Source organism: Phragmites australis, chromosome 9, assembly GCF_958298935.1.
Source record: "Phragmites australis chromosome 9, lpPhrAust1.1, whole genome shotgun sequence".
Classification (NCBI taxonomy): Eukaryota; Viridiplantae; Streptophyta; class Magnoliopsida; order Poales; family Poaceae; genus Phragmites; species Phragmites australis.
Window position 1 is genome coordinate 8,313,134 of NC_084929.1, and position 21,036 is coordinate 8,334,169.

Genomic DNA, 21,036 nt, shown 5'->3' on the forward strand with positions numbered 1-21,036 from the left:
TGATGTTTCTCCCATATTCTTAAGCAACAAAACATCACAAGAATTTAGTAGCAACCCATCCAAGAAACCATGAACAGCGAGAAACGAGTTCATCTGGTGGGTTAATTGTCACGCACATACTCTTATAATTGGTTCTTATATATCTTGAGGAGTAATGTTGCCCGTATATGTCCTCACCAGGTGGTGAGGGTCGCGGGTCGAGCAGGCAGCTGCATGACCAAGTCATCACACAGCTCTGCTTCTGCCCTTGCCACCAAATCGATCTCGACCTCCACCTGCTCAGCAACCTAATGAACAACGGGTGAGGGATGCTGTTCGAACGCAGTCCACTGAAGATCGGTTGGCTACTCTCCACGCATTAAGGAAGTCACAAGGGTTGTGCACGAAGTGCGGCAAGAAGTGGTCGTGAGACCATCGCTGTGCTCCTACGGTCCAACTACACGTCTGGAAGAAATGATCAAATTTTTGGGTGCTCAGGAGCATTTCCAGCTGGTGCCGGAAGGAGAACAGTATCAGGTGGAGGAAGACAGTCTGATGTCTCTTTCAGAAGAAGCAGAAAATGGAAGTCCTCATATTGATCAACTCCGGCAGGACTCATAGCTTTGTCAGCCAACAATTCGTGAGTAATCTGTCAAGTACTTGCAGACCTCTGACGTCATTTTCAGTCAGGTTCGCTAATGGGTGGGTACTTCAGTGCAACCAAGTACCCTGGGTTTCTACGATGTTGTCCTCAGAATGGATTAGTTGGAGGAGCACAGCCCCATGACAATTCTTTGGAGGCACAAGTTGTTGTCCTTCAATTATCAATGGCAAACCTTGCAGAGAATTCTTTCTACAAGGCAGTCACAAGGTTTTATCTCTGCTAATCATTTGCATAGTCTGATCAGAAGAGAAGCAGTGCTGGGGCTGGTGCATTTGTGCAGCGCTGAACTAAGTGAGGAGGATCAGCAACTACCTAGGCCTGTTAGGAAATTACTGGAGCAATTCTCTGAACTTTTCACTGAGCCCAAAGGACTGCCACCTCAACGACAGTATGACCACACGATTCCTCTTATACCAGGAGCTATGCCTATTAACCTCCGACCTTATTGTTACAACCTGGCTCAGAGGGATGAGATCGAACGGTAAGTCATTGATATGTTGGCGCAAGGGGTCATACAGATGAGGAGCAGCCCGTTCGCTTCACTATTGATCCTAGTCCAGAAGGACAGCTCTTGGTGGTTCTGCATTGACTACAGATGACTCAATGCAATTACGGTTAAAACCCATTTTCCGTTGTCCATCATCGATGAGCTCTTCCACAAGTTGGCCGAAGCCCGCATTTTCTCGAGCCTAGACATGGATACCATAAGATAAGAATGTGCACCCAGCCAGTGAGTATAAGACCACTTTCTAGACTCAAGGACCCTATGAGTTTTAGGTTATGGCCTATGGCCTCATAGGAGCCCCAGCCACGTTCTAAGGAGTGATGAACCAAATTCTGGCACCGCTCCTGCACAAGAGGTGTTAGTATTTATTGATGACATCCTAATATACAGTCAGATCATGGACAGACACATTCTACTATTGAGGAAAGTATTCCAGACCCTTGTAGAGCACTAGCTGTAAACAAAGAGATCGAAGTGTCCTTTTGTGAAGGATAAATTCACATACTTGGGACATGTGTTTAGTGGTCAAGGAGTGGGAACATATGCTAAAAACATTCAGGCAGTTTTGGACTGGCCAGTACCCTCGTCTGTGAAGGAAGTGAGGGGTTTTTGGAGGCTGGCAGGATATTATCGGAAGTTCGTTAGGCATTTTGGTATTATCTGCCAACCCCTAACATCCTTGATTAAGAACCGTGCAGTGTTTATTTGGACTTCTAAGCAGCAAGGGGCGTTCCAGACTCTGAAACACGCCTTAGTGACGGCTCCAGTGCTTGCATTAGCTGGCTTCACCAAGCCTTTCGTGATTGAAACGGGCATCAAACAGTGGGATTGGAGTTGTGTTAATGCAAGAAGGTCATCCATTGGGGTGCTTGGGCAAGGCTCTAGGTCCCCGGAACTGACAGTTATCGACCTATGAAAAAGAAAGTGACGATGAATAGTGGATAGTTACCATATCCAGGCACATCAGGATTTTCCATAATTCTTTGAGCAAATCTTTATCTTAGACAAAGAGATCCCTGAAAGAAACAAAACTACTCACAAGTCCCTAAAGCATCCCATTACCGAGAAGGATACCTCCAAGAATTGGAAGGAAGAGTCCAAATGACATACGACACCCCCATATATATGGAACCGAGGGGCCCTGTGGAAAGGAGGAGAACAAGTCGTCTCAAGAGATAAAAGTTCTACAAGCCCATAAAAGCCAACTGAAGTCAAGGAAGAAGTCGTCGACTATTTAAATATATCTGGGCTAGCTACACTCCCTTTAACAAACTCATATCAATACAAAATAAACAGGACATAAGGTTATTATCCTTATGGAGGTCCGAACCTATCTAAAAATATCTGTGTATTTTCCTTATGATCCATCTACTCAAAGCATCCTTATATTCTTTAACAAGTTCATTAGATTGGTAATTTAACAATCATTGACAGAAAGCTTAGCAATTGCTCACTGTTGATCATTGGCGTCAATATTTACAATGAGCAGAATTTGTCATCTATACTGACATGCAAAGCTTGGTTCACTTAGACGATCAACACCTTGCTAATCCTTGGCAATATAAGGTGATGACTAAACTATTGGGTTTGCAATTTCGATTAGTGTATAAGAAAGGACTGTAACACCCTGATTTTTATAATTCTCTAAAAACAATTCTAGAATTTAAATAGAGTATAAATAAATAGAATAGGTTAAAAACCTATTTTCTAAAATAAATTTAATGTTGCCATAAGTTATATCTTGGTTAAAATGCATTCATGTTGAGTAGAAGTATTAGGGATTTTATTGGGTGAAAAATAACTTTTAAAAATCTCGAGGCGCGCCGTTTGAATTTTGGAAAAGTTTGAAGATGCTTCCTAAAAGAAAATTTAGTTTTTCTCCTTTGGGCCAAAACCTTTTTCCTTTTCTCTTCCCTTCTCCTTTTTCCCAGTGGCCCACTCCCTTTTCCCTTCCTAGCCGAGCCCATCTCCCCTCCTTCCCTGCCTCTCCGCCTAGGCCGGCCGAAGGCCAGGCCCAGCTCACGCGCATGCACACGCCCAAGCCGGCCTCTCCTGCGCTCTACTCTCCCTACGTCATTGTCATGCTGGGCCCGCCTGCCAGCCTCTTCTCTCTCCTCACGTCCGAGGCCGAGAGGAGCACGACGTCGCCACCACCCGAGCAAAATCCCAACAAACCCCCCTAATTGACTTGATTTCATTGCGATTTTTGCTCCCCTATATTAGTCCGCCACTCCCCTCTGTTTTCCCCCAAAAATCGAGCACCCAAACCCATCTAAACTGCACCATTGCCGCCATCGACACCGCTGCACTGAGCTCGCCGCCCACCGCTCTCGTGACCTCCCCGCTGCATCTGAGCACATCTCTGGGACCTCGTGCCCGTGGGGAGTCAATCCCACCGCTTCTTGCCGACTCTCCGCCACCGGAACACCATCACCGATGAGGATATGGGGATTTCCGCCACTCTTCGCGCCACCAACGCAACTCACCACCTCCTGGAGCCACCCGACGCCCTAGGTAAGATCATTGTGGCCTCCTCTTGCCCCTCTGCCGCTCGTCACTACCGCCGGCGAGCCATAGCTTAATTCCTGCAAGATTCCAGCGAAGCGCCACTGTACCGGAGCCTGTACGCTGCCGGCCGCCCCTCTCCGACCACCCCTTTCATTCTCCACCATTCGATCTAATACTGACGGCCATGATTAGATCTAGAATACCTGTCGCTACCCTATCGTACGATACCACGTGTCACTTCTTTAACCCAGTCAGTCAACCACGTGTCTCGCCACGTCACCGCCACATCAGCAGTTGTGCTGACATGTCATAACATGTCACCAGCCTTTTACCCAGTCATATTTTCTGATTTAATTTAATTTAGGAAAAGTGACAATTTTTCACTTTAGCCCCTGGACTTTTCTTTATTTACCAAAAAGCCCTATCTTTTTACATCTTGGTCCCTAAAATTTTCCATATTATAAAAAGGTCCCTCTATTTTTACAAAATGGCCCTAATCTTTTTGGTTTATTCAAAATAAGTCATTTTCTTTTTCAAATTTAATCAAAAACTTGTTTTTAGCGTAACTTTCTCGTGTTAGCTCTAATTTAGACGATTTTCACGCTCTCGTGTTCGTAGCAACGTGTACTATCTTTTAGTACCTTTTTCATCGATGCTAGCTATTATTTGGTGTATTGTTCTTAGGTAGTTTTGTTGTGTGTTTTTTCAATGTGTTTCAAAAGCCGCCTCCTGTATGCTGTCCTCCTCATCCTCATCAATTACAGCAACCAATCCAAGTACACTCGCTCTCTCTTCCACTCACGCACACAAGTAGCAGCAGGAGATCCCCCTCTGCTCCTCCTCTTACATTCAAAGCAGCACCACCTCTCAGTGATGAGCTATGCCCACCCGCCAGTCCCATCACTGCCTTGTTCCCTGATAGCATCGAGACACAGAACAGGGCAGCCACACTGGTCTGGGTCATCCCCTCGTAGCGCGTGGAGCCACACTGATATGGGAAAGCAGCGCCTGCTGCAGTTGTTGTCTGCCATCTCTGTCACACGATGTGCATCAGGAAACCATCGTCCACCTCCCACGCGGTGCCGCTTGAAGCTACTGCCCAGCAGTGTCTACCAAGGAAGCATCCACATTGGCTTGGTGTCTTCATAGTTAACTTTGTGGCCACCCTGCACTATTGGCATCGGCGTGGTTCGCCGCCAGCCTAGGAAACAGCGCAACCTGGAGCTGTCCGCCGTGGTTCACCATCGAACTCCTTTCTACCAACCAGCACCGACACGCCAATCCCGCCACACCCTTCTCTAGCTGCAACAAGCAACTTTGATGCCACTTGTCCCTATGGCTTAACCACTACACCTGCATGCAACCCTCATCTTGCTTAGCCTTATGGTGAGCTTCTTAATGCATTCTAGTAGCTAGCTCATAGTCTACTTGACGATGAATAATAGATAGTTACTATATTCGGGCACTTTAAGATTTCTCATAATTGGAGGCATATCTATCTTCAGAAAAGGGATCTCTAGATGAAAAAAAAACTACCCATAGATACCCAAGATATCCCATAACCAAGGATGTATATCTCCAAGAACGGGAAAGAGGACGTCCCCATATATATACGGAGCCAAGGGATCCTGTGGAGGACAAGCCAGAAAAGCCAAATCAAACAACACAAGTCTACACAAGCTAACAAAAACCGAGCAAAGAAGTCAACAACTAGGTTTAGAGTCACTGAGGATAGCCACATGCCCCTTGTAATAGGCTCGGATCAATAGAAGATAAACAAGATGTAGTGTTATTATTCTCCCAAACCTGTATGAAAAATCCTATGTGTTGCCTCATGATTTGTCTACTAAAAGCATCCCCTGTTTCTTCAACAAATTTATGAGATTGGCGATTCACAAATCGTCGACACCACTAGACCACTAGGTGCCTAATTAGGACATAAGCATGACTAGTCAGTGGATTAATCACTAGGTGTATGTTGAATGTTACTGAAATGCTTGTTGCACACTTGGTTCATAGAGGACTAAACATTTAGTAGTTCACATCTAATACATGACACAATATCTAGTAAACCAGTTAAGGTAGCTAAAAATCTAATTAATATACGTTAAACCTAGTGAGGTGCACTAGATCAGTGTATGGCACATTGACCCCACCTGTCAGCTTGTGTGCGATAACAATTCTTTTTTGCAAAATTCATCTAAAGTCGTGATCAACCATTTTATGCAGAAAATAAATATGGCTGCTATGATTATGGATTTGATTGATTTCCTTATTTGCGTCTCTTGGAGTTTATCGATTGAGTATTTGGCATATACGTGAGTGTGATCAACAATGAATCATGGATATAAAAATATCAAAAGGTGAGAGACGAGCAATCCCTTCATCATTTTGGACCTAGTGTTCAAATTTATTTTATGCATTGATTATGAAAATTTATTCTGCATGCGCAGATGTTTTATAAAATTGTTGATGGGGATAGTAGTCATGACCTAGTTGAATTAATGTCAACTCTCCTTGAACTTGTTAACCTTGCCATTGTTACCCTAGGCTGTGTGTTGACATGATAATGTCACTTGAGTAGAACCAGACTAATGTGTGATAGAAATGCTTAGCCCTGTTGTCTATCGGTAATTTATTTGGTTGTCATACTATCACTTGAAATATGGAAAGACTTGTTAAAAATAGTTAAGTCATCGTTATTGAGGAACTTGAGTTGTTTTTTAGATGGGGGCAGGTTTTTGTCAATGTGTCACAGAAGGTGAGTGTCGTCTCACAAAAGAATGTATAGGTGGAGATATGCTCGTATTTATAAGGACCGTACCTCATATTCTGAGCTAAGGGATCAGTACAACCTCAGGTTCTGGTATGGATGACGGCCCTAGCTTATTAACCCAGTTAGTTCTACCCTCGCTTCTTGGAGTTAGGTCTGCATGTCCAGGTAATCCACGAGGTAGGTATATCGAAAGGGGTTCCCTTAGCTATATGCATGGGACCAAAGTGAACCGACATAATGATTAGTACCCTCTAGACTAGTGGGACCTAACATAGAGGAGGGCTAGCCTCTAGGGTACTTAGTTTAAAAAGCAAAGGATGGAATAATATTATTTGGGAGAAGCAAGGGATAGGACCAAATGGTGTAACAGCTTTGCCATGACACCCTATGTACACCCAACATTTAGAGTGTACGGTATTGACAGGTACCACCAAAGGAAACTTTATATCTTGTAGGTAAAGTGTATAAACTCTGAAGAGTAATAAATCTATTCAAATAGATGTGCCCGCAGTCATGAGCCCTTAAGAATGGTTGCATGGTTTAGATTATTTGTTTTTGAACACTGGGTTTCACTTGTAAGCACTAGTGTAAGTTTTATGTATGTCTAGATGAAGAAACGATCTTCATGGTCTGTAGTGGACATGTTGTTGTTGTTTGTTTATTTACATTGTCATTTACTTTATATTCTCTAAATTACGTTGTGAATCTATTATTACTTGTACCTTCCAAATTATCACTGCATTTTTGCAAAGCTATATATGCTTGCCATCCTTCAATTCAACCTACATTTCCTGTATGCTTGCAATACATATAGCTTGCCTCTGAAATGGGTTATTTGGAAATAATGCTAGGAAATCATGGAAATGATGACATCGGACCTTTCTAGGATTCAACTCCCAGTTAGTTGCTTATGGGCAGGATTGAGGCACACCCGTTTGATATTTGAATATATTTTGTTGTATTCTTTTGCTGCAAATTCTTTTATCACGTAGGCTGGTTGGTCCCAATGTTGTAAATTTAATCCAATTAATCATATTCACCTTTGTAAAATATATGGATGTGATATCACTATTGTGACCGTGTGTACTTGCTGGTGATCATGGGACAAGTACAGTAAAAATACAGAGTTTCAGGTAATCTAACCAGGGGCATTACAACTCAGTGACTTGCACAGTGTCTGATCTGGAGTAGTGGTTGAAGGAGTGGAAGTTCAAAGCTTCCTTATTGAGGCAACATTTGGAGAGGGCTCGACTGAGAATGAAAAACCAAACCAACAAGCATTGATCCAAAAGATCTTTTAACATTGGTGACTAGGTGTACCTCAAGATCGAACCATATGTCCAGTCCTCAATTGCACCTCGCGCTAACCACAAGTTGTCTTTCCACTATTTTGACCATTTTCAGGTGTTGTCTCGGGTGGGCAAAGTTACTTATCATCTCAAGTTGCCGAAGTCCTGCAAGATACATCCGGTGGTGTGCGTTTCTCAACTCAAGAAGGGCGTGCCTCCAACATTACCGATGCAAGCTACCATGACTGAACTTAAGAAGATGAAGCTGCAACACTGGTGCTACCTGAAGTGGTTCTCCAACGTTGGGCTGTATCATAAAGGTTCCAAGGATGTTCCTCAAGTTCTGATAAAATGGTCTGGTATGTCTCCTAAATTGTGTACCTAGGAAGAATAAGCATAGCTGTGGCATCAGTTTCCTCATTCAACGGCTTGGTGCCAAGCCGGCACCAAGGGGAGGGCCATAGTAGGTGTTCAAGCTACTGGAAGGGTAAGTAGGGAACCAACGAAGACCAAGGCCGGACAGAGCTAATAGGCTGGCAGAAGGGGACTCGAGCATCCAGCCCAATGTCTTGTACCTGCTATCATTGTGGGCTATGTGAGGGGTTAAGAGAGGGTTTGGGAGTATGAATGGGAGATGTGGAATATCATAATACTGTACTTGAGAACTCTGAACAAACTTGCTCTCATGTTCCCCTCTGCTCTTTTTCCTGATTTCGATCCTAGTGCTGATTTGTATCCTTCATCACTCCCAATCAATCGGGGACCGTGACAGTGTGCGTCTGTCCGCTTTCATGTTTCTAACCTGCGTTGCAGCCGCCGAGTATTTTCCATCGGTTGGTTGTTGTGTGGGAGCATGTAACCGATGGTGTTTGGGCAGTCCAAGCTACTGCAGGGCAAAGAGGCAGCCATCACGCTCTGCCATGACCTGTCCAAGCTATTGGCCGAGTCCATCCGCCTCTACTACGTGCTCGCCGACACCCACCATGCGTACCCCAGTTCACTGCGAGCCTCCAGCGCTGCGCTGCACGACTTGCTCCGCGTAATCTTGGCCGCCACCCCACAACCCAGTCTCATGCTGTGACTCCCCATGCAATGTAAGGCTGTAAGGCAGATAACACATGAAAATTACCGTGACCACGTATGTTTCCACTTGTACCGTAAAAATTATCGTGACAGCGGTTGCTAGCGCTCTGTTTAGAAATAGGGAAAATTGCAAATACCCACTTACATCTCAAATGGGTTTTCAAGTACCCACTTGTAAGAACTTTTGTTACAATCTACCACTCACAAATATTAAGTGATTCCATATCCCCCCTTCAGCCAATTGTCTGTTTAACCATCACAAATGGTAGCTACATGTCATATGCACATGCCATGTCCCTCGTACCCACGTGGATTGGCTCAGGCTCCCGTGTTAGGCTCAGCCCCTTTATTTCAGTTTGGCTCGCGCACATCATGCATCGAGGGGCTTTGAAGCATTGGCCTCATCTCATCTCCCGCATTGCGCTTGGCTCCCCTGATGATCGCTTTCCTCGGTGAAAATCGTCATGGGCTTAGAAGCGAAGGGCGACGCTCGTGGATCGGTGGCGTTCGCTGGCGATGGAGCCTGATCGGACTGAGCAAGATGGGGAGGAAATGTGTAGATCAGTTGTCATGGAGTAGACAGCGAATGAATCGCCCACTTGATTCGAGGTAAGGCTCCGCCTGCATATAGGGTTTAATAATCTCCTAATTGTTGGGGATAAAGTCCCAAACTTGGGTGGATTTGTGATCGGATCTCATAATTTGGTCGAATTGCTGGCGTAGCGTGTGATAGATGTATGCTGGTTTGGGTGTCGAATTACTTTGGTCAAATTACAGGCTCGTGTATGCTGGTTTAGATGTGTGTGGTTGTCGTTATAACTGGAGTCCTGGATTTATGGATTTTAGTACTGCTGCACATAAGCTAGCAATGGTATCTTGAGATGCAGATTTTAGTTTACTTAATTTGATTTTCTCTGGGTAGGGCTCTAGTTTGAATTGCTCAATACCTGTATCATTTTGAATGTATCGTTTATTGATAGCGCAGTATGTCTCAAACCATTGTCATTTGTCATGGAGTGTTCATCTTATTTTGCTGTTGGCCTGTTATTGGCCTCCTACCTCGTTGTCTCGGCAGATTAGCTTATTCATGACAAATAGTAAATGTATATGAAAATGTTGGTGATCTATATAGCAGATAGAGGTCACCTCAAAATTGAATGTTCTATTGACCAAGATTCAGTTGCCATATTCAAATGTTCTTTTGATGTTTGTCTGAACTGTGTGCAGGGCGTTGCCATGAAATTTCTGGTTCATGTGGGTGGAAAATTTGGTGGCAGTCCAAATGGATATAGTCGTGGCAGTGTCGGTTCCATGACATTTATGGAGCCAAATGGTGTAGATTGGTATGTTATGCAGGAAATCTAGTTTATCACGATTACAGAGGAAATGCTAGCATGTAGTACCTCAAACCTGGGTACATACCACCAAATGGTTTGGTGCTGATGTTGGGTGAAGAACAGTTGCAGCAATTGATGGAAGATCATAAGGGCAGGAAGAAAGAATGTAATCTGTACATTGTGAAGCAGCCCAAATTGATAAGGTCAAGTGCTAGAAGAGATATTAGTCTTGGTAGTTATGATTGTGCATCATCAAGTGACAGTAAGAACGACAATGGTAGTTATGATTTTGCATCCTCAAATGACACTAACATAATTGTTCCAAAAGTTGAGATTGATGATAGGTACGTATGGGAAGGTGAAGAAGGGAATGATGAGCTGTATGTGACCAAGGTACCAGAGGAGCCCCTAGAAAGGTTGATGAGGACACATCCTGCAAAGTCTAAAGGAACCAACCAAGTATCAAGTCCAGAAAAACCTAAAGATGTGTATCTCTCAGATGAAGCCAATGACGAAGCTCACGGTCCTTTGCATTCTGATGTGGATGAGCCTATATTTGTGCATATGTCTCTTGGAGTTGATTATGTGAGGTTTGACGAGTCAACCATGAGGCACCCAGTTTTGAAGGTTGGGATGGTTTTCACAGATGTGAAGTAGTTCAGAGAAGCCCTCAAGAACTTGATAATCTATGAGGGCAGAGAGGTCATAAGGCCAAAGAATAATCCTGTGCAGGTATCAGCCAAGTGTAGTACTGCAAATTGTCCTTCGTACATTTATGCATCTAGACTTCCCGATGGTTGTTCCTTCAAGATCAAAAAGTTTGTGAAAGATCATAGTTGTGGGAAAATTCATACAATGAAGCATATGGATACCAAATGGATTGGCAAGGAGTACGAGCATTTCTTCAAGAGTGATAAAGAGGTGAAGATTTCAAAGATCAAGGCATACAGAGCAAAGAGATATGCACTACAGAAGATTGGTGGTGACTACTATGAGCAATATCATAGGATACAAGATTATGCTCACACTTTGCTAGAAGTTAATCCTGGAAGTTTTATTGTGGTCAAATGTGATGTGGATCCAAATAGAATTATAAATCCCAGATTTGAAAGGATGTATGTGTCCTTCGATGCACAAGTCAAAGGTTTCCTCACTGGATGTAGACCGTTCATGGGGTTAGATGGCACCCATGTGAAGCTGCCTAATGGAGGACAAATATTGGCTGCACAAGGAAGGGACTCAAACAACAATCTCTTCCCTATTGCTTTCGCTTTGGTTGAGGGTGAAAATGTTAAGTCTTGGAAATGGTTCTTGGAGATGTTGGTACAATCAATTAGCCATGGAGAACATTGTGGTGGATGGACCATTGTGAGTGATAGACAAAAGGTAAATGCACTAGACTAACTTTTATGTATGAATAATATTTTGATAAATGTTTTAAATCTTTGTGTTTTGTGCAGGGTCTGAAAGATTGTGTCAAGGCTGTCTTCCCACATGTTGAGCATAGATACCGCCTGAGGCATTTGTATGCCAACTTTTCAGTTGCTGGGTTCAAAGGCCCCTTCTCCATGGCTAATTGATTGCCGGGTTCAAGTTGCCGGATAATGTGGCTTATGCATACAAGGAGTATGATTGTCAGCAGGCAATGGATGAGATAAAGGAGAATCCTAGAGCATGGAAATGGTTGAGTGATATTGATAGCAAGCACTGGTCAAGGCACAAATTTAGCACTAATGCTAAGACAGATTTGGTTGTTAACAATATTAGTGAGTCATATAATGCTTGGATACTAGAGGCTAGAGAAGAACCTATGTGCACAATGATGGAGCATAATAGAACAAAGTTGATGGAGTCTATTAGCATCAAAAGGGATGGTGCAGAAAGAGATACATGGGTTATACCTCCAAACTACAAGAAAAGGCTTGAGCTGGAGAAGAAATTTGCTTCAATTTTCAAGGTTGTGTGTGCTGGACGTGGCATTTGGCAAGTCACTTGTAAAGATAGCCAATATGTTGTTGATCTGGACAGCCGCAAGTGTGGGTACTACAAGTGGGATGTCACGGGAGTCCCATGCTGCCATGCTATTGCAGCTATACATCAGTTCAAGCACAAGCCTGAAGATTACATTTCACCATACTTTACTAGGGAGAAAAACATAGCTGCCTATGAGGGGATGATCATGCCTATCCCTGACAAGACACAATGGTTGAAGACAGATTTCCATGAAGTAGATCCACCACTATACCATGCACAACCAGGAAGGCTAAGGAAGAAGAGAGTTAAGGCTCAACGTGAACCTCATGTTCCTGAGAGGGCTTCAAAGAAAGCATCAATTAGATGTTCTAACTACCATACTTATGGTCACAACGTCAAGGGATGTGGTCTGCCAATTAGGCCAGATTGGGAGGCTAGGAAGGGAGCAAAGTTTACCAGGGTAAGTAATATGCAATATTACTTATGCAAATTCATATGAAAATTTTGCTAATAGCCTCCACTATACTACTGCAATTTCTGGTTTCTATGGGTTTACCCCCTGTTTCAAGCATGTCTCAACCTCAATCAGCCGATGGATCTCAGCCAAGGCAGCCAACAAAAGCAACTCGTCGAGGATCAAAGAGTAGGGGTTTACCTCCTATTTCAAGTATGTCTCAACCTGAACCTGCTGAGGAAATACTTGCTGCATATCAGCCTAGTCAACAAATGCAAGGAGGTTCATTTCCAGCTCCAACATCCAACCCGACATTTCCAACATTCAACTTGCTCCATTTGAGGGTCCCATATTCATGAACAACGACCAAGGTTTCGGTTTTTACCATGGCATTGAAGGAGGACCAAAAATTAAGCCAAAGAAATTGTTCCCAGTGAGAAAGAGTGCAAGTTAATGAATTTTACTGCACGACTATAGTTGCATTTTGTAAAGGTTTCAGTGAACAAATGGGTTTTTGAATTTTGTAATGGTTTCAGTTCTCCAGTTGCAATTTTTTAGTTTTATTTACATGATTTCAGTGAGGAAATTGGTTTAAGAATTTGTAAAGGTTTCAGTTGACCCAGTTGCACTTTCTAATTGTATCTACATTATTCCAGTGAGCTAATGCCTTCTAGTGAGCATTTTGTAAGAAAGTTTACATGTAACAGTTTTATTCCATATGCCACTTGCTAGTTGCTATCTGAACCATCAGTTCAGGTGGCAGCTGGGTAAGTTTACATGTAACAGTTTTGGAGGTTTAGTTTTTCGATAGGAGGCAGTTTGATGGTTCACGTTAGTCGTCCCCCCTCATGTATCTTTCACCTTTGTTGTATACCACTTTCAATAGTATTTGAAAAGGTTTATCTTGTATATTACTATCTGCTGATGGCAAGTAATTTTCCATGTTTATTGAATTGTCTTCAACTAACAAATTGCAGACTTGTAATCATGTTGTCCATTTCAAAGTGATCATATTTTCTCAAAGTGATAGCGATGTACAGAATGACAGAGACTTCAAAAGTTTGCTATGTAATGCCAAAAGCAAATGACAGTTTGAACCTACAATTCTGCATACAGAAGCACAGAAACATGATATACCGGCACATAAGACATGCCTAGGATGGCATTAAACAGTCAATCATATACAAAATAACTTCATATAATTGTATGTTCAAAGAACATCTGGAGATGATTCTTGAGTAGATGTACAGAATGAGACGTTCAGAGAGAGAGAGAGAGAGAGAGATTTACATAAGTTTTAGTGAGAAAGTTTCAGGCCTAAATATGCACAACTACGATTGGTTGAAGAGGTACATATGCAGAATTCCTGATAATGTTATCAGGAAATCTCCATCTTTATATTGGTCTGACTATTCTTATCCAGAAGGCGTAACACCATCTCCGAAAAACATGTTTGCCACTGGTGGAGGGAGCCATGCTGCAATTGGCATTGTTCTTGACTACTTGCTGTTGTTGCTGGTGATCACCGCTCTGATCGGAGATACAGGCAACCTTCCAACTCCTTGGCCTCGCAATGTTCTTCCCAACAAAAATACCCAGCGGTGCTCTTCCAGTCCAAGTCCTCCAGCTTGTGCTTATTCCTTCTTCCTCCCTCACCTTTTGGCTTCCAGTAAAGTACTTGACAGCACCGGAGGTGATGACAACAATGCCAGCGTCCTGCTGTTCTCTGCATCTCTCACCTGTTAGAAGTATGGGTGTACCTGCAAGAATTCAAGCATCCAGTATAAGACGACATTCATCTTGCCCTTCTTAATTTATCACCAAATTTATTTACTGTTGATACTGGAAATGGAGAAAAAGAAACCCCACACACACTTTCATCTCCCTTTTGGCCAAGCAGGCAACAACTTCATCACTAACCATTCAGGCGATCAGTGGATTCAGTGAAAATGAATTCGATCATAACAATAGTAACCATGCATCCAGGCAAAACAATAATAACCGGGCTTGAGCCATGAATTCGAGCAGAAATAAGAGCTTCAGTTAGTAGCATAACCTTGATGCAGCTCATGACAATTTGAGTCATCTATTTTGCCAGGTTTTTCAATAAAAGAAATAATTCTTTGTATGCCATTGCAATTCCAACTAAAAAACCGCTATGGGATTACCTGCCCAAAGGTTGGTTATGGCTGGTACTCATCACGGAGCTTAGACTGAAGGTTTGTGCGGAGTCTCTTGAGGTCACCTCTTTAGATCTGGCGGTCACCACCTTCCTTCGAATCCGTCGTATCTAGTTCCTAGGGGAGGGGTGGTGGACGGAGGAGGGGCGACGACGGAGGTCTTGGCGAGGGACGGATCGGCGTATCTGGTTGCGAGGGATGGCACTGGGCAGAGGGGCTCCAGGCAAATTAGCGACGGCCCTGGGCACCTATGCGCTCGATAGATTAGCGGCGGCGCTGGGCAGTTCAGTGCTGGGCAGAGGGGCGCTGGGCAGAGCGGTGAGGAAGGGCGACGTCGTTGGGAGTTGGGCGACAAGCGATGCATTGGAGCCGATCTTGCCGTGAGAGCTTTGATATGAGCCAAACCGCACACAACAGGATTCACTGCCACGTGGTGCTCACGGAGCCTGAGCCAAGTCAAGACACGTGGGTATGGGGATGTGGCATGTGCAGTTGATATGTGGCTGCCATGTGTCATGGTCAAACAGGCAAATGTCTGAAGGAGGGGATTTAGAACCACTTAATATTTATGAGTGATAGACTGTAACAAAAGTTTTTGCAGGTGGGTAATTGAAAACCCTTTGAGATATAAATGAGTACTTGTAATTTTCCCTTAGAAATAAAAAAGATTGCCTCCCATGTTTAATTCTGTAATTCGGGACCCATGCAATCTTAAATGAGAAAAATCGATGACAATTGCGACGAGGCGAACCTGTAGGATTTGAATTTACAGCTTCCTCTCGAATTTTCTCGTCTTACAAGCCGTTTGGTAGCGTTCTAGAACTAATTTTGCGTTAAAATCAATAGGAGCGCTATCAAACACCTTACTGATTCTACGTAGAATTAGAGAGAATCACTCACACATTTTTAATGTAAGTGAAAATCGAAAAATCTAGCTTCACCAATTCCCGGTTGATTCTCCTTAATTTTAACACAATTTTCTCTTAGAAAATCAATAGGAGCGCTACCAAACACTCCACTGGTTCCGTACAAAATCGGAGAGAATCACTTCCACATTTTGTACAGCAAGGTGGGAGCTGAAAAATCTAGCTTCCACCGATTCCCGGCTGATTTTCCTTAATTTCAACATAATCTTCTTTTAAAAATCATTTCCACCACTAACATATCAAACAATTTCACAAATAAAATCAATTTCACTATATAATTTATTTTTATCATAAAATTACTTGTAACACGTAGTAATAATAAAAAGGTTAGAGGGAGCCCAATTTCGCAGATCAAGGGGTTCTCGGGTCGCTGCCGCGTGGGCTCTGCGACCGTCGTCACTATGTCGACATCGTTTGCCCGCAGCCCCACGACTCAATCCACGTGACCAGCCGCTGACCTCTCCCTCCCGCTTCATCCATTAGACAACGGGGCCCGCCTTTCCTGGGCCCACGTAGCAGTGTTACAAAGCTCGCCGGCATACACAGACGCGTCCGTACGTGGGGCCCGGGTAGTTAAACTGGCGCGAGGTCCCGCAACCCACGACCACGCCGCAGACAAAATATCTCAGCCGTCCACGGAGCAGATCGACGGGCGGATTGCCTCTCGGTCCATGGACCAAGAACGGCCACCACCGCCACAGGCCTTCTCGGCCCCAGGTGTCAGGGACGTCCACGCGCCTACAACCTGGGTCGCGGCCGTCCACGTCGTCGATGGCGTCGGCTCATCGCGTCCGTCCTCTCCGCGCTTCGGTGCACTCCTACGACCATGACGACATCTTCTGTCTGACTGTCTCTCTCTTCGGCTCTTCTCTTTCCCCACGACTTCGACCTCCGCCCTCTCCTCTTTCTCCACTGACCGTGCCTTGACGTGCAAGGGTGCTAGGAATCCAATCCTCCCGCAGCAGCAGCAGGAAAGTGGTCGGCCAAAGAATCGATTTTCGGAGATTTTTGTCCGTCCTATCCTCGCGGGATTGGATTCTCCGGTCATGGCTCTCGCCGGCTTCCGCCGGAACGTCGGCCAGTTCTTGATTAGCAGCAATGGTAATTCGGTTGCTTTCCGAGGTTTTCATTTTGGGGATCTTACGTCATTTGGTGTGAGATTGATGGCTTGATGTGGTGTGTGTGTGTGTGTGTTCGCAGAGCTTATGGCAGCGTCGCTGTCGACGGCGAGCTGCGCGGACAAGATGGAGCAGGCGGAGGAGGCCGGGTGCCAGGACGACGCAGCGGCTCTGCGGCTGAAGGCGGTGGCCATGGCGGTGATACTGGTGGCCGGGGTCCTTGGGGTGGGCCTCCCGCTGGCGGGGCGGAAGCGGCGTGCGCTGCGGACGGACAGCACCGCTTTCCAGGCGGCCAAGGCGTTCGCGGCCGGGGTCATCCTGGCAACGGGGTTCGTCCACATGCTCCACGACGCCGAGCGCGCGCTCTCCAACCCCTGCCTCCCCGCTGCGCCGTGGCGCCGGTTCCCGTTCCCCGGGTTCGTCGCCATGGCCGCGGCACTCTCCACCCTGGTGCTCGATTTCTTGGCCACCAGGTTCTACGAGAGCAAGCACCGCGACGAGGCTGCGCGCGCCAAGGCGGCCGCGGCTGCCGCGCTTGCTGCCTCCTCTGCGAGCGACGAGGACATCACCGTGGTCACTGTCACTGAGGACGAGCACAAGGCGCCGCTCTTGCAAACGCACTGCCACGGCCACGGCCAGAACCACAACCATGCGCCCGAGCTAGTGCAAGTAGAGGGCAGCGAGGCAGAGCTGTCGGAGCACGTGCGGTCCGTTGTTGTGTCACAGGTGTTTGTTTGATCAGGTCATTTGGGATGCTTTGGTGCTTCATGGAACGCGCTGTAATGACGATTGTCATGGTTGCAGATACTGGAGATGGGGATCGTGTCGCACTCCGTGATCATAGGGTTGTCACTGGGAGTGTCACGGAGCCCATGCACAATCAGGCCGCTTGTCGCAGCACTTGCATTCCACCAGTTCTTCGAGGGGTTTGCACTTGGCGGGTGCATTGCTCAGGTGAGAATTTTCTGTAAATTACCATCGAGCTATTCTCATCTTTAATCAATAATTGTTTCACTATTTTCTTATGGCACCATGATGTATGACTATCCTCAAAGTAAACATGGAAATGAAATTATTAGACGACACTAGATTCCAGCAGTTTATCTTTTTGTAATGCGTATGCTGTCCTATGTTCTTGTGGTCTGAACATTCTTTGTCAATTTGATGGATGAGGGCCTTCAGGAACATGGGCCCGTCATTGAAACTTTTGTGGATGTTCCATCACTGGCTTGTCAAAGTTTGTTGAAATCATTGTGCAGAGAAGTGATGAACATGGAAATGATATTATTGAGATGACACTAGATTCCAGCGATTTATCTGTTTGATAATCTGTAGCAGTCCTGCGATCTTGTGGTTTAGACCTGGTCCCCTGTTGATTTGATGGATGAGGAATTGACTTCTCAAAGTTTGTTAACATTATTGTGCAAAAATTAGATTTTGACAACTTACATCTAAAGTATATTTTCTCTACCCAATTTCATCCAGTTACTATTTCCAGTTGAAATTATGGGTGCCGTTAAACTTGTGCCATGTCTCCAGATGAACATGGAAATGACACAATAGGTTATATTGCCCATACAAGGAAGAGAGTAGTAATAAGATGAGTTTAGTACTTTATTTGATCCTTAAATTTTACGGTTTATGGAACAATTTGATCCTGTTATTTTCAGTATCTTTCGTGACAAAAGCACAAGCCTAAATAAACCGTTCTGCTTCCTTAGGTGGAGCATTATTGTTTCTTTTTGGGGTCCCCCACAATTTTGTGGTGGACATTACTCTCCTAAAGCAACTGTACTAACTCCTTTAGTTAAGAGTGATTCAGCTGATTCTCATGCTTTAGTTTGATCTTGAACGAATCTTGTTTGTTGTGTTTCTTTCATTTGCTACATTGTTCTTTGTGTTGAGATTGTTCATTGTGTTGAGCTTATACCTTCCATACTGCTATTTGTGGCATGGCATTAGTAACTCTGACCTCATCAGTAACTTTGACATGCTTCCAAATCATACTTTAATGATTCCAAAACTAATATTTTTGCACTACTTGTACAGCTTTTTAAATATTTGATAGATTACAAATGGTATTGGCATTTCAGAATTCAAACATTTGACTTTAATAATATAAATGAGAATTGTACTTTGTAGGCTTTAGATTATATTTTTCCTTTCCTTCCAATTTATGCTTGTTTATTCATGTAAATGGTCATCTAGGACTTTGCTTAGAAGTTATGGTTGCCTACTACTTTGTCGATTGCATTGCAGAGTCATGACTATTTGGTTAGATATTCATTTACTGTATCATATTATCACTAAATGGAACCACCCAAAAAAATGCATGCACATGTTTATGTATTACTTGGTCTTGCCATTATTTTCCTTTATTTCTTCGTGGTCTTTAGTTTGCTGATGATGATGTTACCTTTGCTCACCTTGATTATCACATTTGACACACTGCCAAATTATCCACCTACAGGCACAACTGAAGACCCTTTCGGCAGCTCTAATGGCATCCTTCTTTGCCATTACAACACCGGCAGGGATAGCTGCCGGTGCAGCTGTGGCCTCATTCTACAATCCCAATAGCCCGAGGGCTCTTGTGGTGGAGGGCATTCTTGACTCCGTGTCAGCCGGCATCCTCATATACATGTCGCTAGTGGATCTCATTGCCACCGACTTCTTGGGTGGAAAGATGACAGGTTCCTTGCTCCAGCAAGCAATGGCATACATTGCCCTGTTCCTTGGTGCACTCTCCATGTCATCACTCGCAATATGGGCTTGATACCCACCTTGAATCAGGTGAAGATAAAGGACTGACAATGTTCACAGAAAATGTCACGATACATGTACAGTACTGATATTTATGCTGGTGTTCCGTTCGACTTAATACAGGGCATATGCCCTGTTTTTGAAGGGCTGCTGATGTACAAACTGGAGCATTTTGAATCTGTACTGCACTTCAATTACTGTTTCTGAAACAAAGAGATGTCAGCAGTTGCGTCTGCTGCTGGTTTTGATGTTGTCAAATGTACCCCAGCTAATACTTCAGCCTCATTTAGTCATTGGCATGCGATTTCAAAGGTTCTTGTGTTGTGCGGTCCATGGTCATGCACTGTTCTTTGTGAGGGGTGAGGTCGATTCAGTGGCATCTCATGGTCATGGAGTGAAATTAACGAATGGCAATGCTTGGGAAGTGCAGAATCCAAGCCAAAAGGCAATGTGATGGTTAAAAACTTACCCGAACAAGACGTCTAGACATCGAGGATGAATAAAGCTATTACACTGAAAGCTTTAGGAGATAAAAACATCATACTCACGATGCGTTTGGTTCTCTGAATCCGGACCGATTCTCCTCTGAAACGTCCTGCTGGAGAACCAAACACTGAAAGTCGAAATGAAATGATTCTAGTTGAAAGCTAAACGCTGAAAGTCTAAACGATTCTAGTCGAAACGGCCCGAATCCGTTTCTCTCCCAGATTGCCCCTTCGGTTCCAGACTTCCAGCTAACAAGATGCCTCAAAAAACCATATTTTCAATATCTTCTCCCTACAGGTTTAGCTTCTATAATGCATAAGCAACCCATTTTAACTAGTACTTAAAAAGCTTGAACATAATTTAAATTAAAATTCATTAAAGTTGACTGTTTTTTTCACATTCCATGAGTTTTTAATCTTTAAAAGGATTCCTAAAAATTAGAAAAATAGTAAATATTTATTTTAATTAATAAACTAATTTCTAAAATTATCTCCAGCTCTAAGTTATATAGTGAAATTTTAAGTTTCTTTACCTGACCTCACTTTTTATGAATTTGATCAATTCAAATTAAATTTAAGTGCATGCAACAATTGATAAAAAACGATAAGAGATGTTGCTCATGATGTATATGTATGTCAGTTGTTGTTATTGCAAAAAACAAAAAAACAAAAACAACATATCAACAAAGGATAAAGTGGTTAATTACACCACCATCCTCTCTTCTAAGAAACTAAATCCAAACTGCTACCTAAACAATTTCCAAATATGATTATGATTCACTAGATAAATATTTTCAAAGAGAATATAGAACCGAAATATTTCTTAGAGAATTGAGATCTCTAGTAAACGCGCTATGAATGTCATATGCGATGTGATGAAATAAAAATGGACAATGAGTCGGTATTTGTGCACACAGATTTTTCTATAACGTCCATAATTCAAAGCCGCTCATGTATGTCTTTAATCTAGAACCTGGGACCTAAACAGAAGTAGC

At 43.8% G+C, this 21,036-nt stretch overlaps 2 protein-coding genes and 1 long non-coding RNA gene across 3 annotated transcripts; 2 read left to right on the top strand and 1 right to left on the bottom strand.

Moving 5' to 3' along the window:
• Positions 1–11,786: 11,786 nt before the first annotated feature.
• LOC133927973 (uncharacterized) lies at positions 11,787–12,762 on the top strand. Its single transcript, XM_062374285.1, has 2 exons — positions 11,787–12,575; positions 12,685–12,762. The coding sequence occupies exons 1-2, from the start codon at positions 11,787–11,789 to the stop codon at positions 12,760–12,762; spliced, it is 867 nt and encodes a 288-aa protein (XP_062230269.1).
• Positions 12,763–13,749: 987 nt separating this feature from the next.
• LOC133929702 (uncharacterized) lies at positions 13,750–15,116 on the bottom strand. Its single transcript, XR_009911634.1, has 2 exons — positions 14,738–15,116; positions 13,750–14,329 (listed from the first exon to the last, which is right to left on the bottom strand). It is a non-coding gene; the product is annotated as an uncharacterized LOC133929702 (long non-coding RNA).
• A 1,403-nt stretch (positions 15,117–16,519) lies between these two features.
• On the top strand, positions 16,520–19,807 carry LOC133928591 (zinc transporter 7-like). The gene is made up of 4 exons (XM_062375000.1): positions 16,520–16,776; positions 16,876–17,519; positions 17,598–17,747; positions 19,264–19,807. The coding sequence occupies exons 1-4, from the start codon at positions 16,722–16,724 to the stop codon at positions 19,567–19,569; spliced, it is 1,155 nt and encodes a 384-aa protein (XP_062230984.1). The 5' UTR covers positions 16,520–16,721; the 3' UTR covers positions 19,570–19,807.
• The last annotated feature ends 1,229 nt before the right edge of the window (positions 19,808–21,036 follow it).

Bases quoted from the DNA above. Each gene is read 5' to 3' on its own strand.
- LOC133927973 (XM_062374285.1), top strand. From the start codon at position 11,787: ATGGATGAGATAAAGGAGAATCCTAGAGCATGGAAATGGTTGAGTGAT. The intron at 12,576-12,684 runs GTAAGTAATATG...CCCTGTTTCAAG, and splicing joins AGGGAGCAAAGTTTACCAGG to CATGTCTCAACCTCAATCAG.
- LOC133928591 (XM_062375000.1), top strand. From the start codon at position 16,722: ATGGCTCTCGCCGGCTTCCGCCGGAACGTCGGCCAGTTCTTGATTAGC. The intron at 17,520-17,597 runs GTGTTTGTTTGA...TCATGGTTGCAG, and splicing joins GGTCCGTTGTTGTGTCACAG to ATACTGGAGATGGGGATCGT. The intron at 17,748-19,263 runs GTGAGAATTTTC...ATCCACCTACAG, and splicing joins TTGGCGGGTGCATTGCTCAG to GCACAACTGAAGACCCTTTC.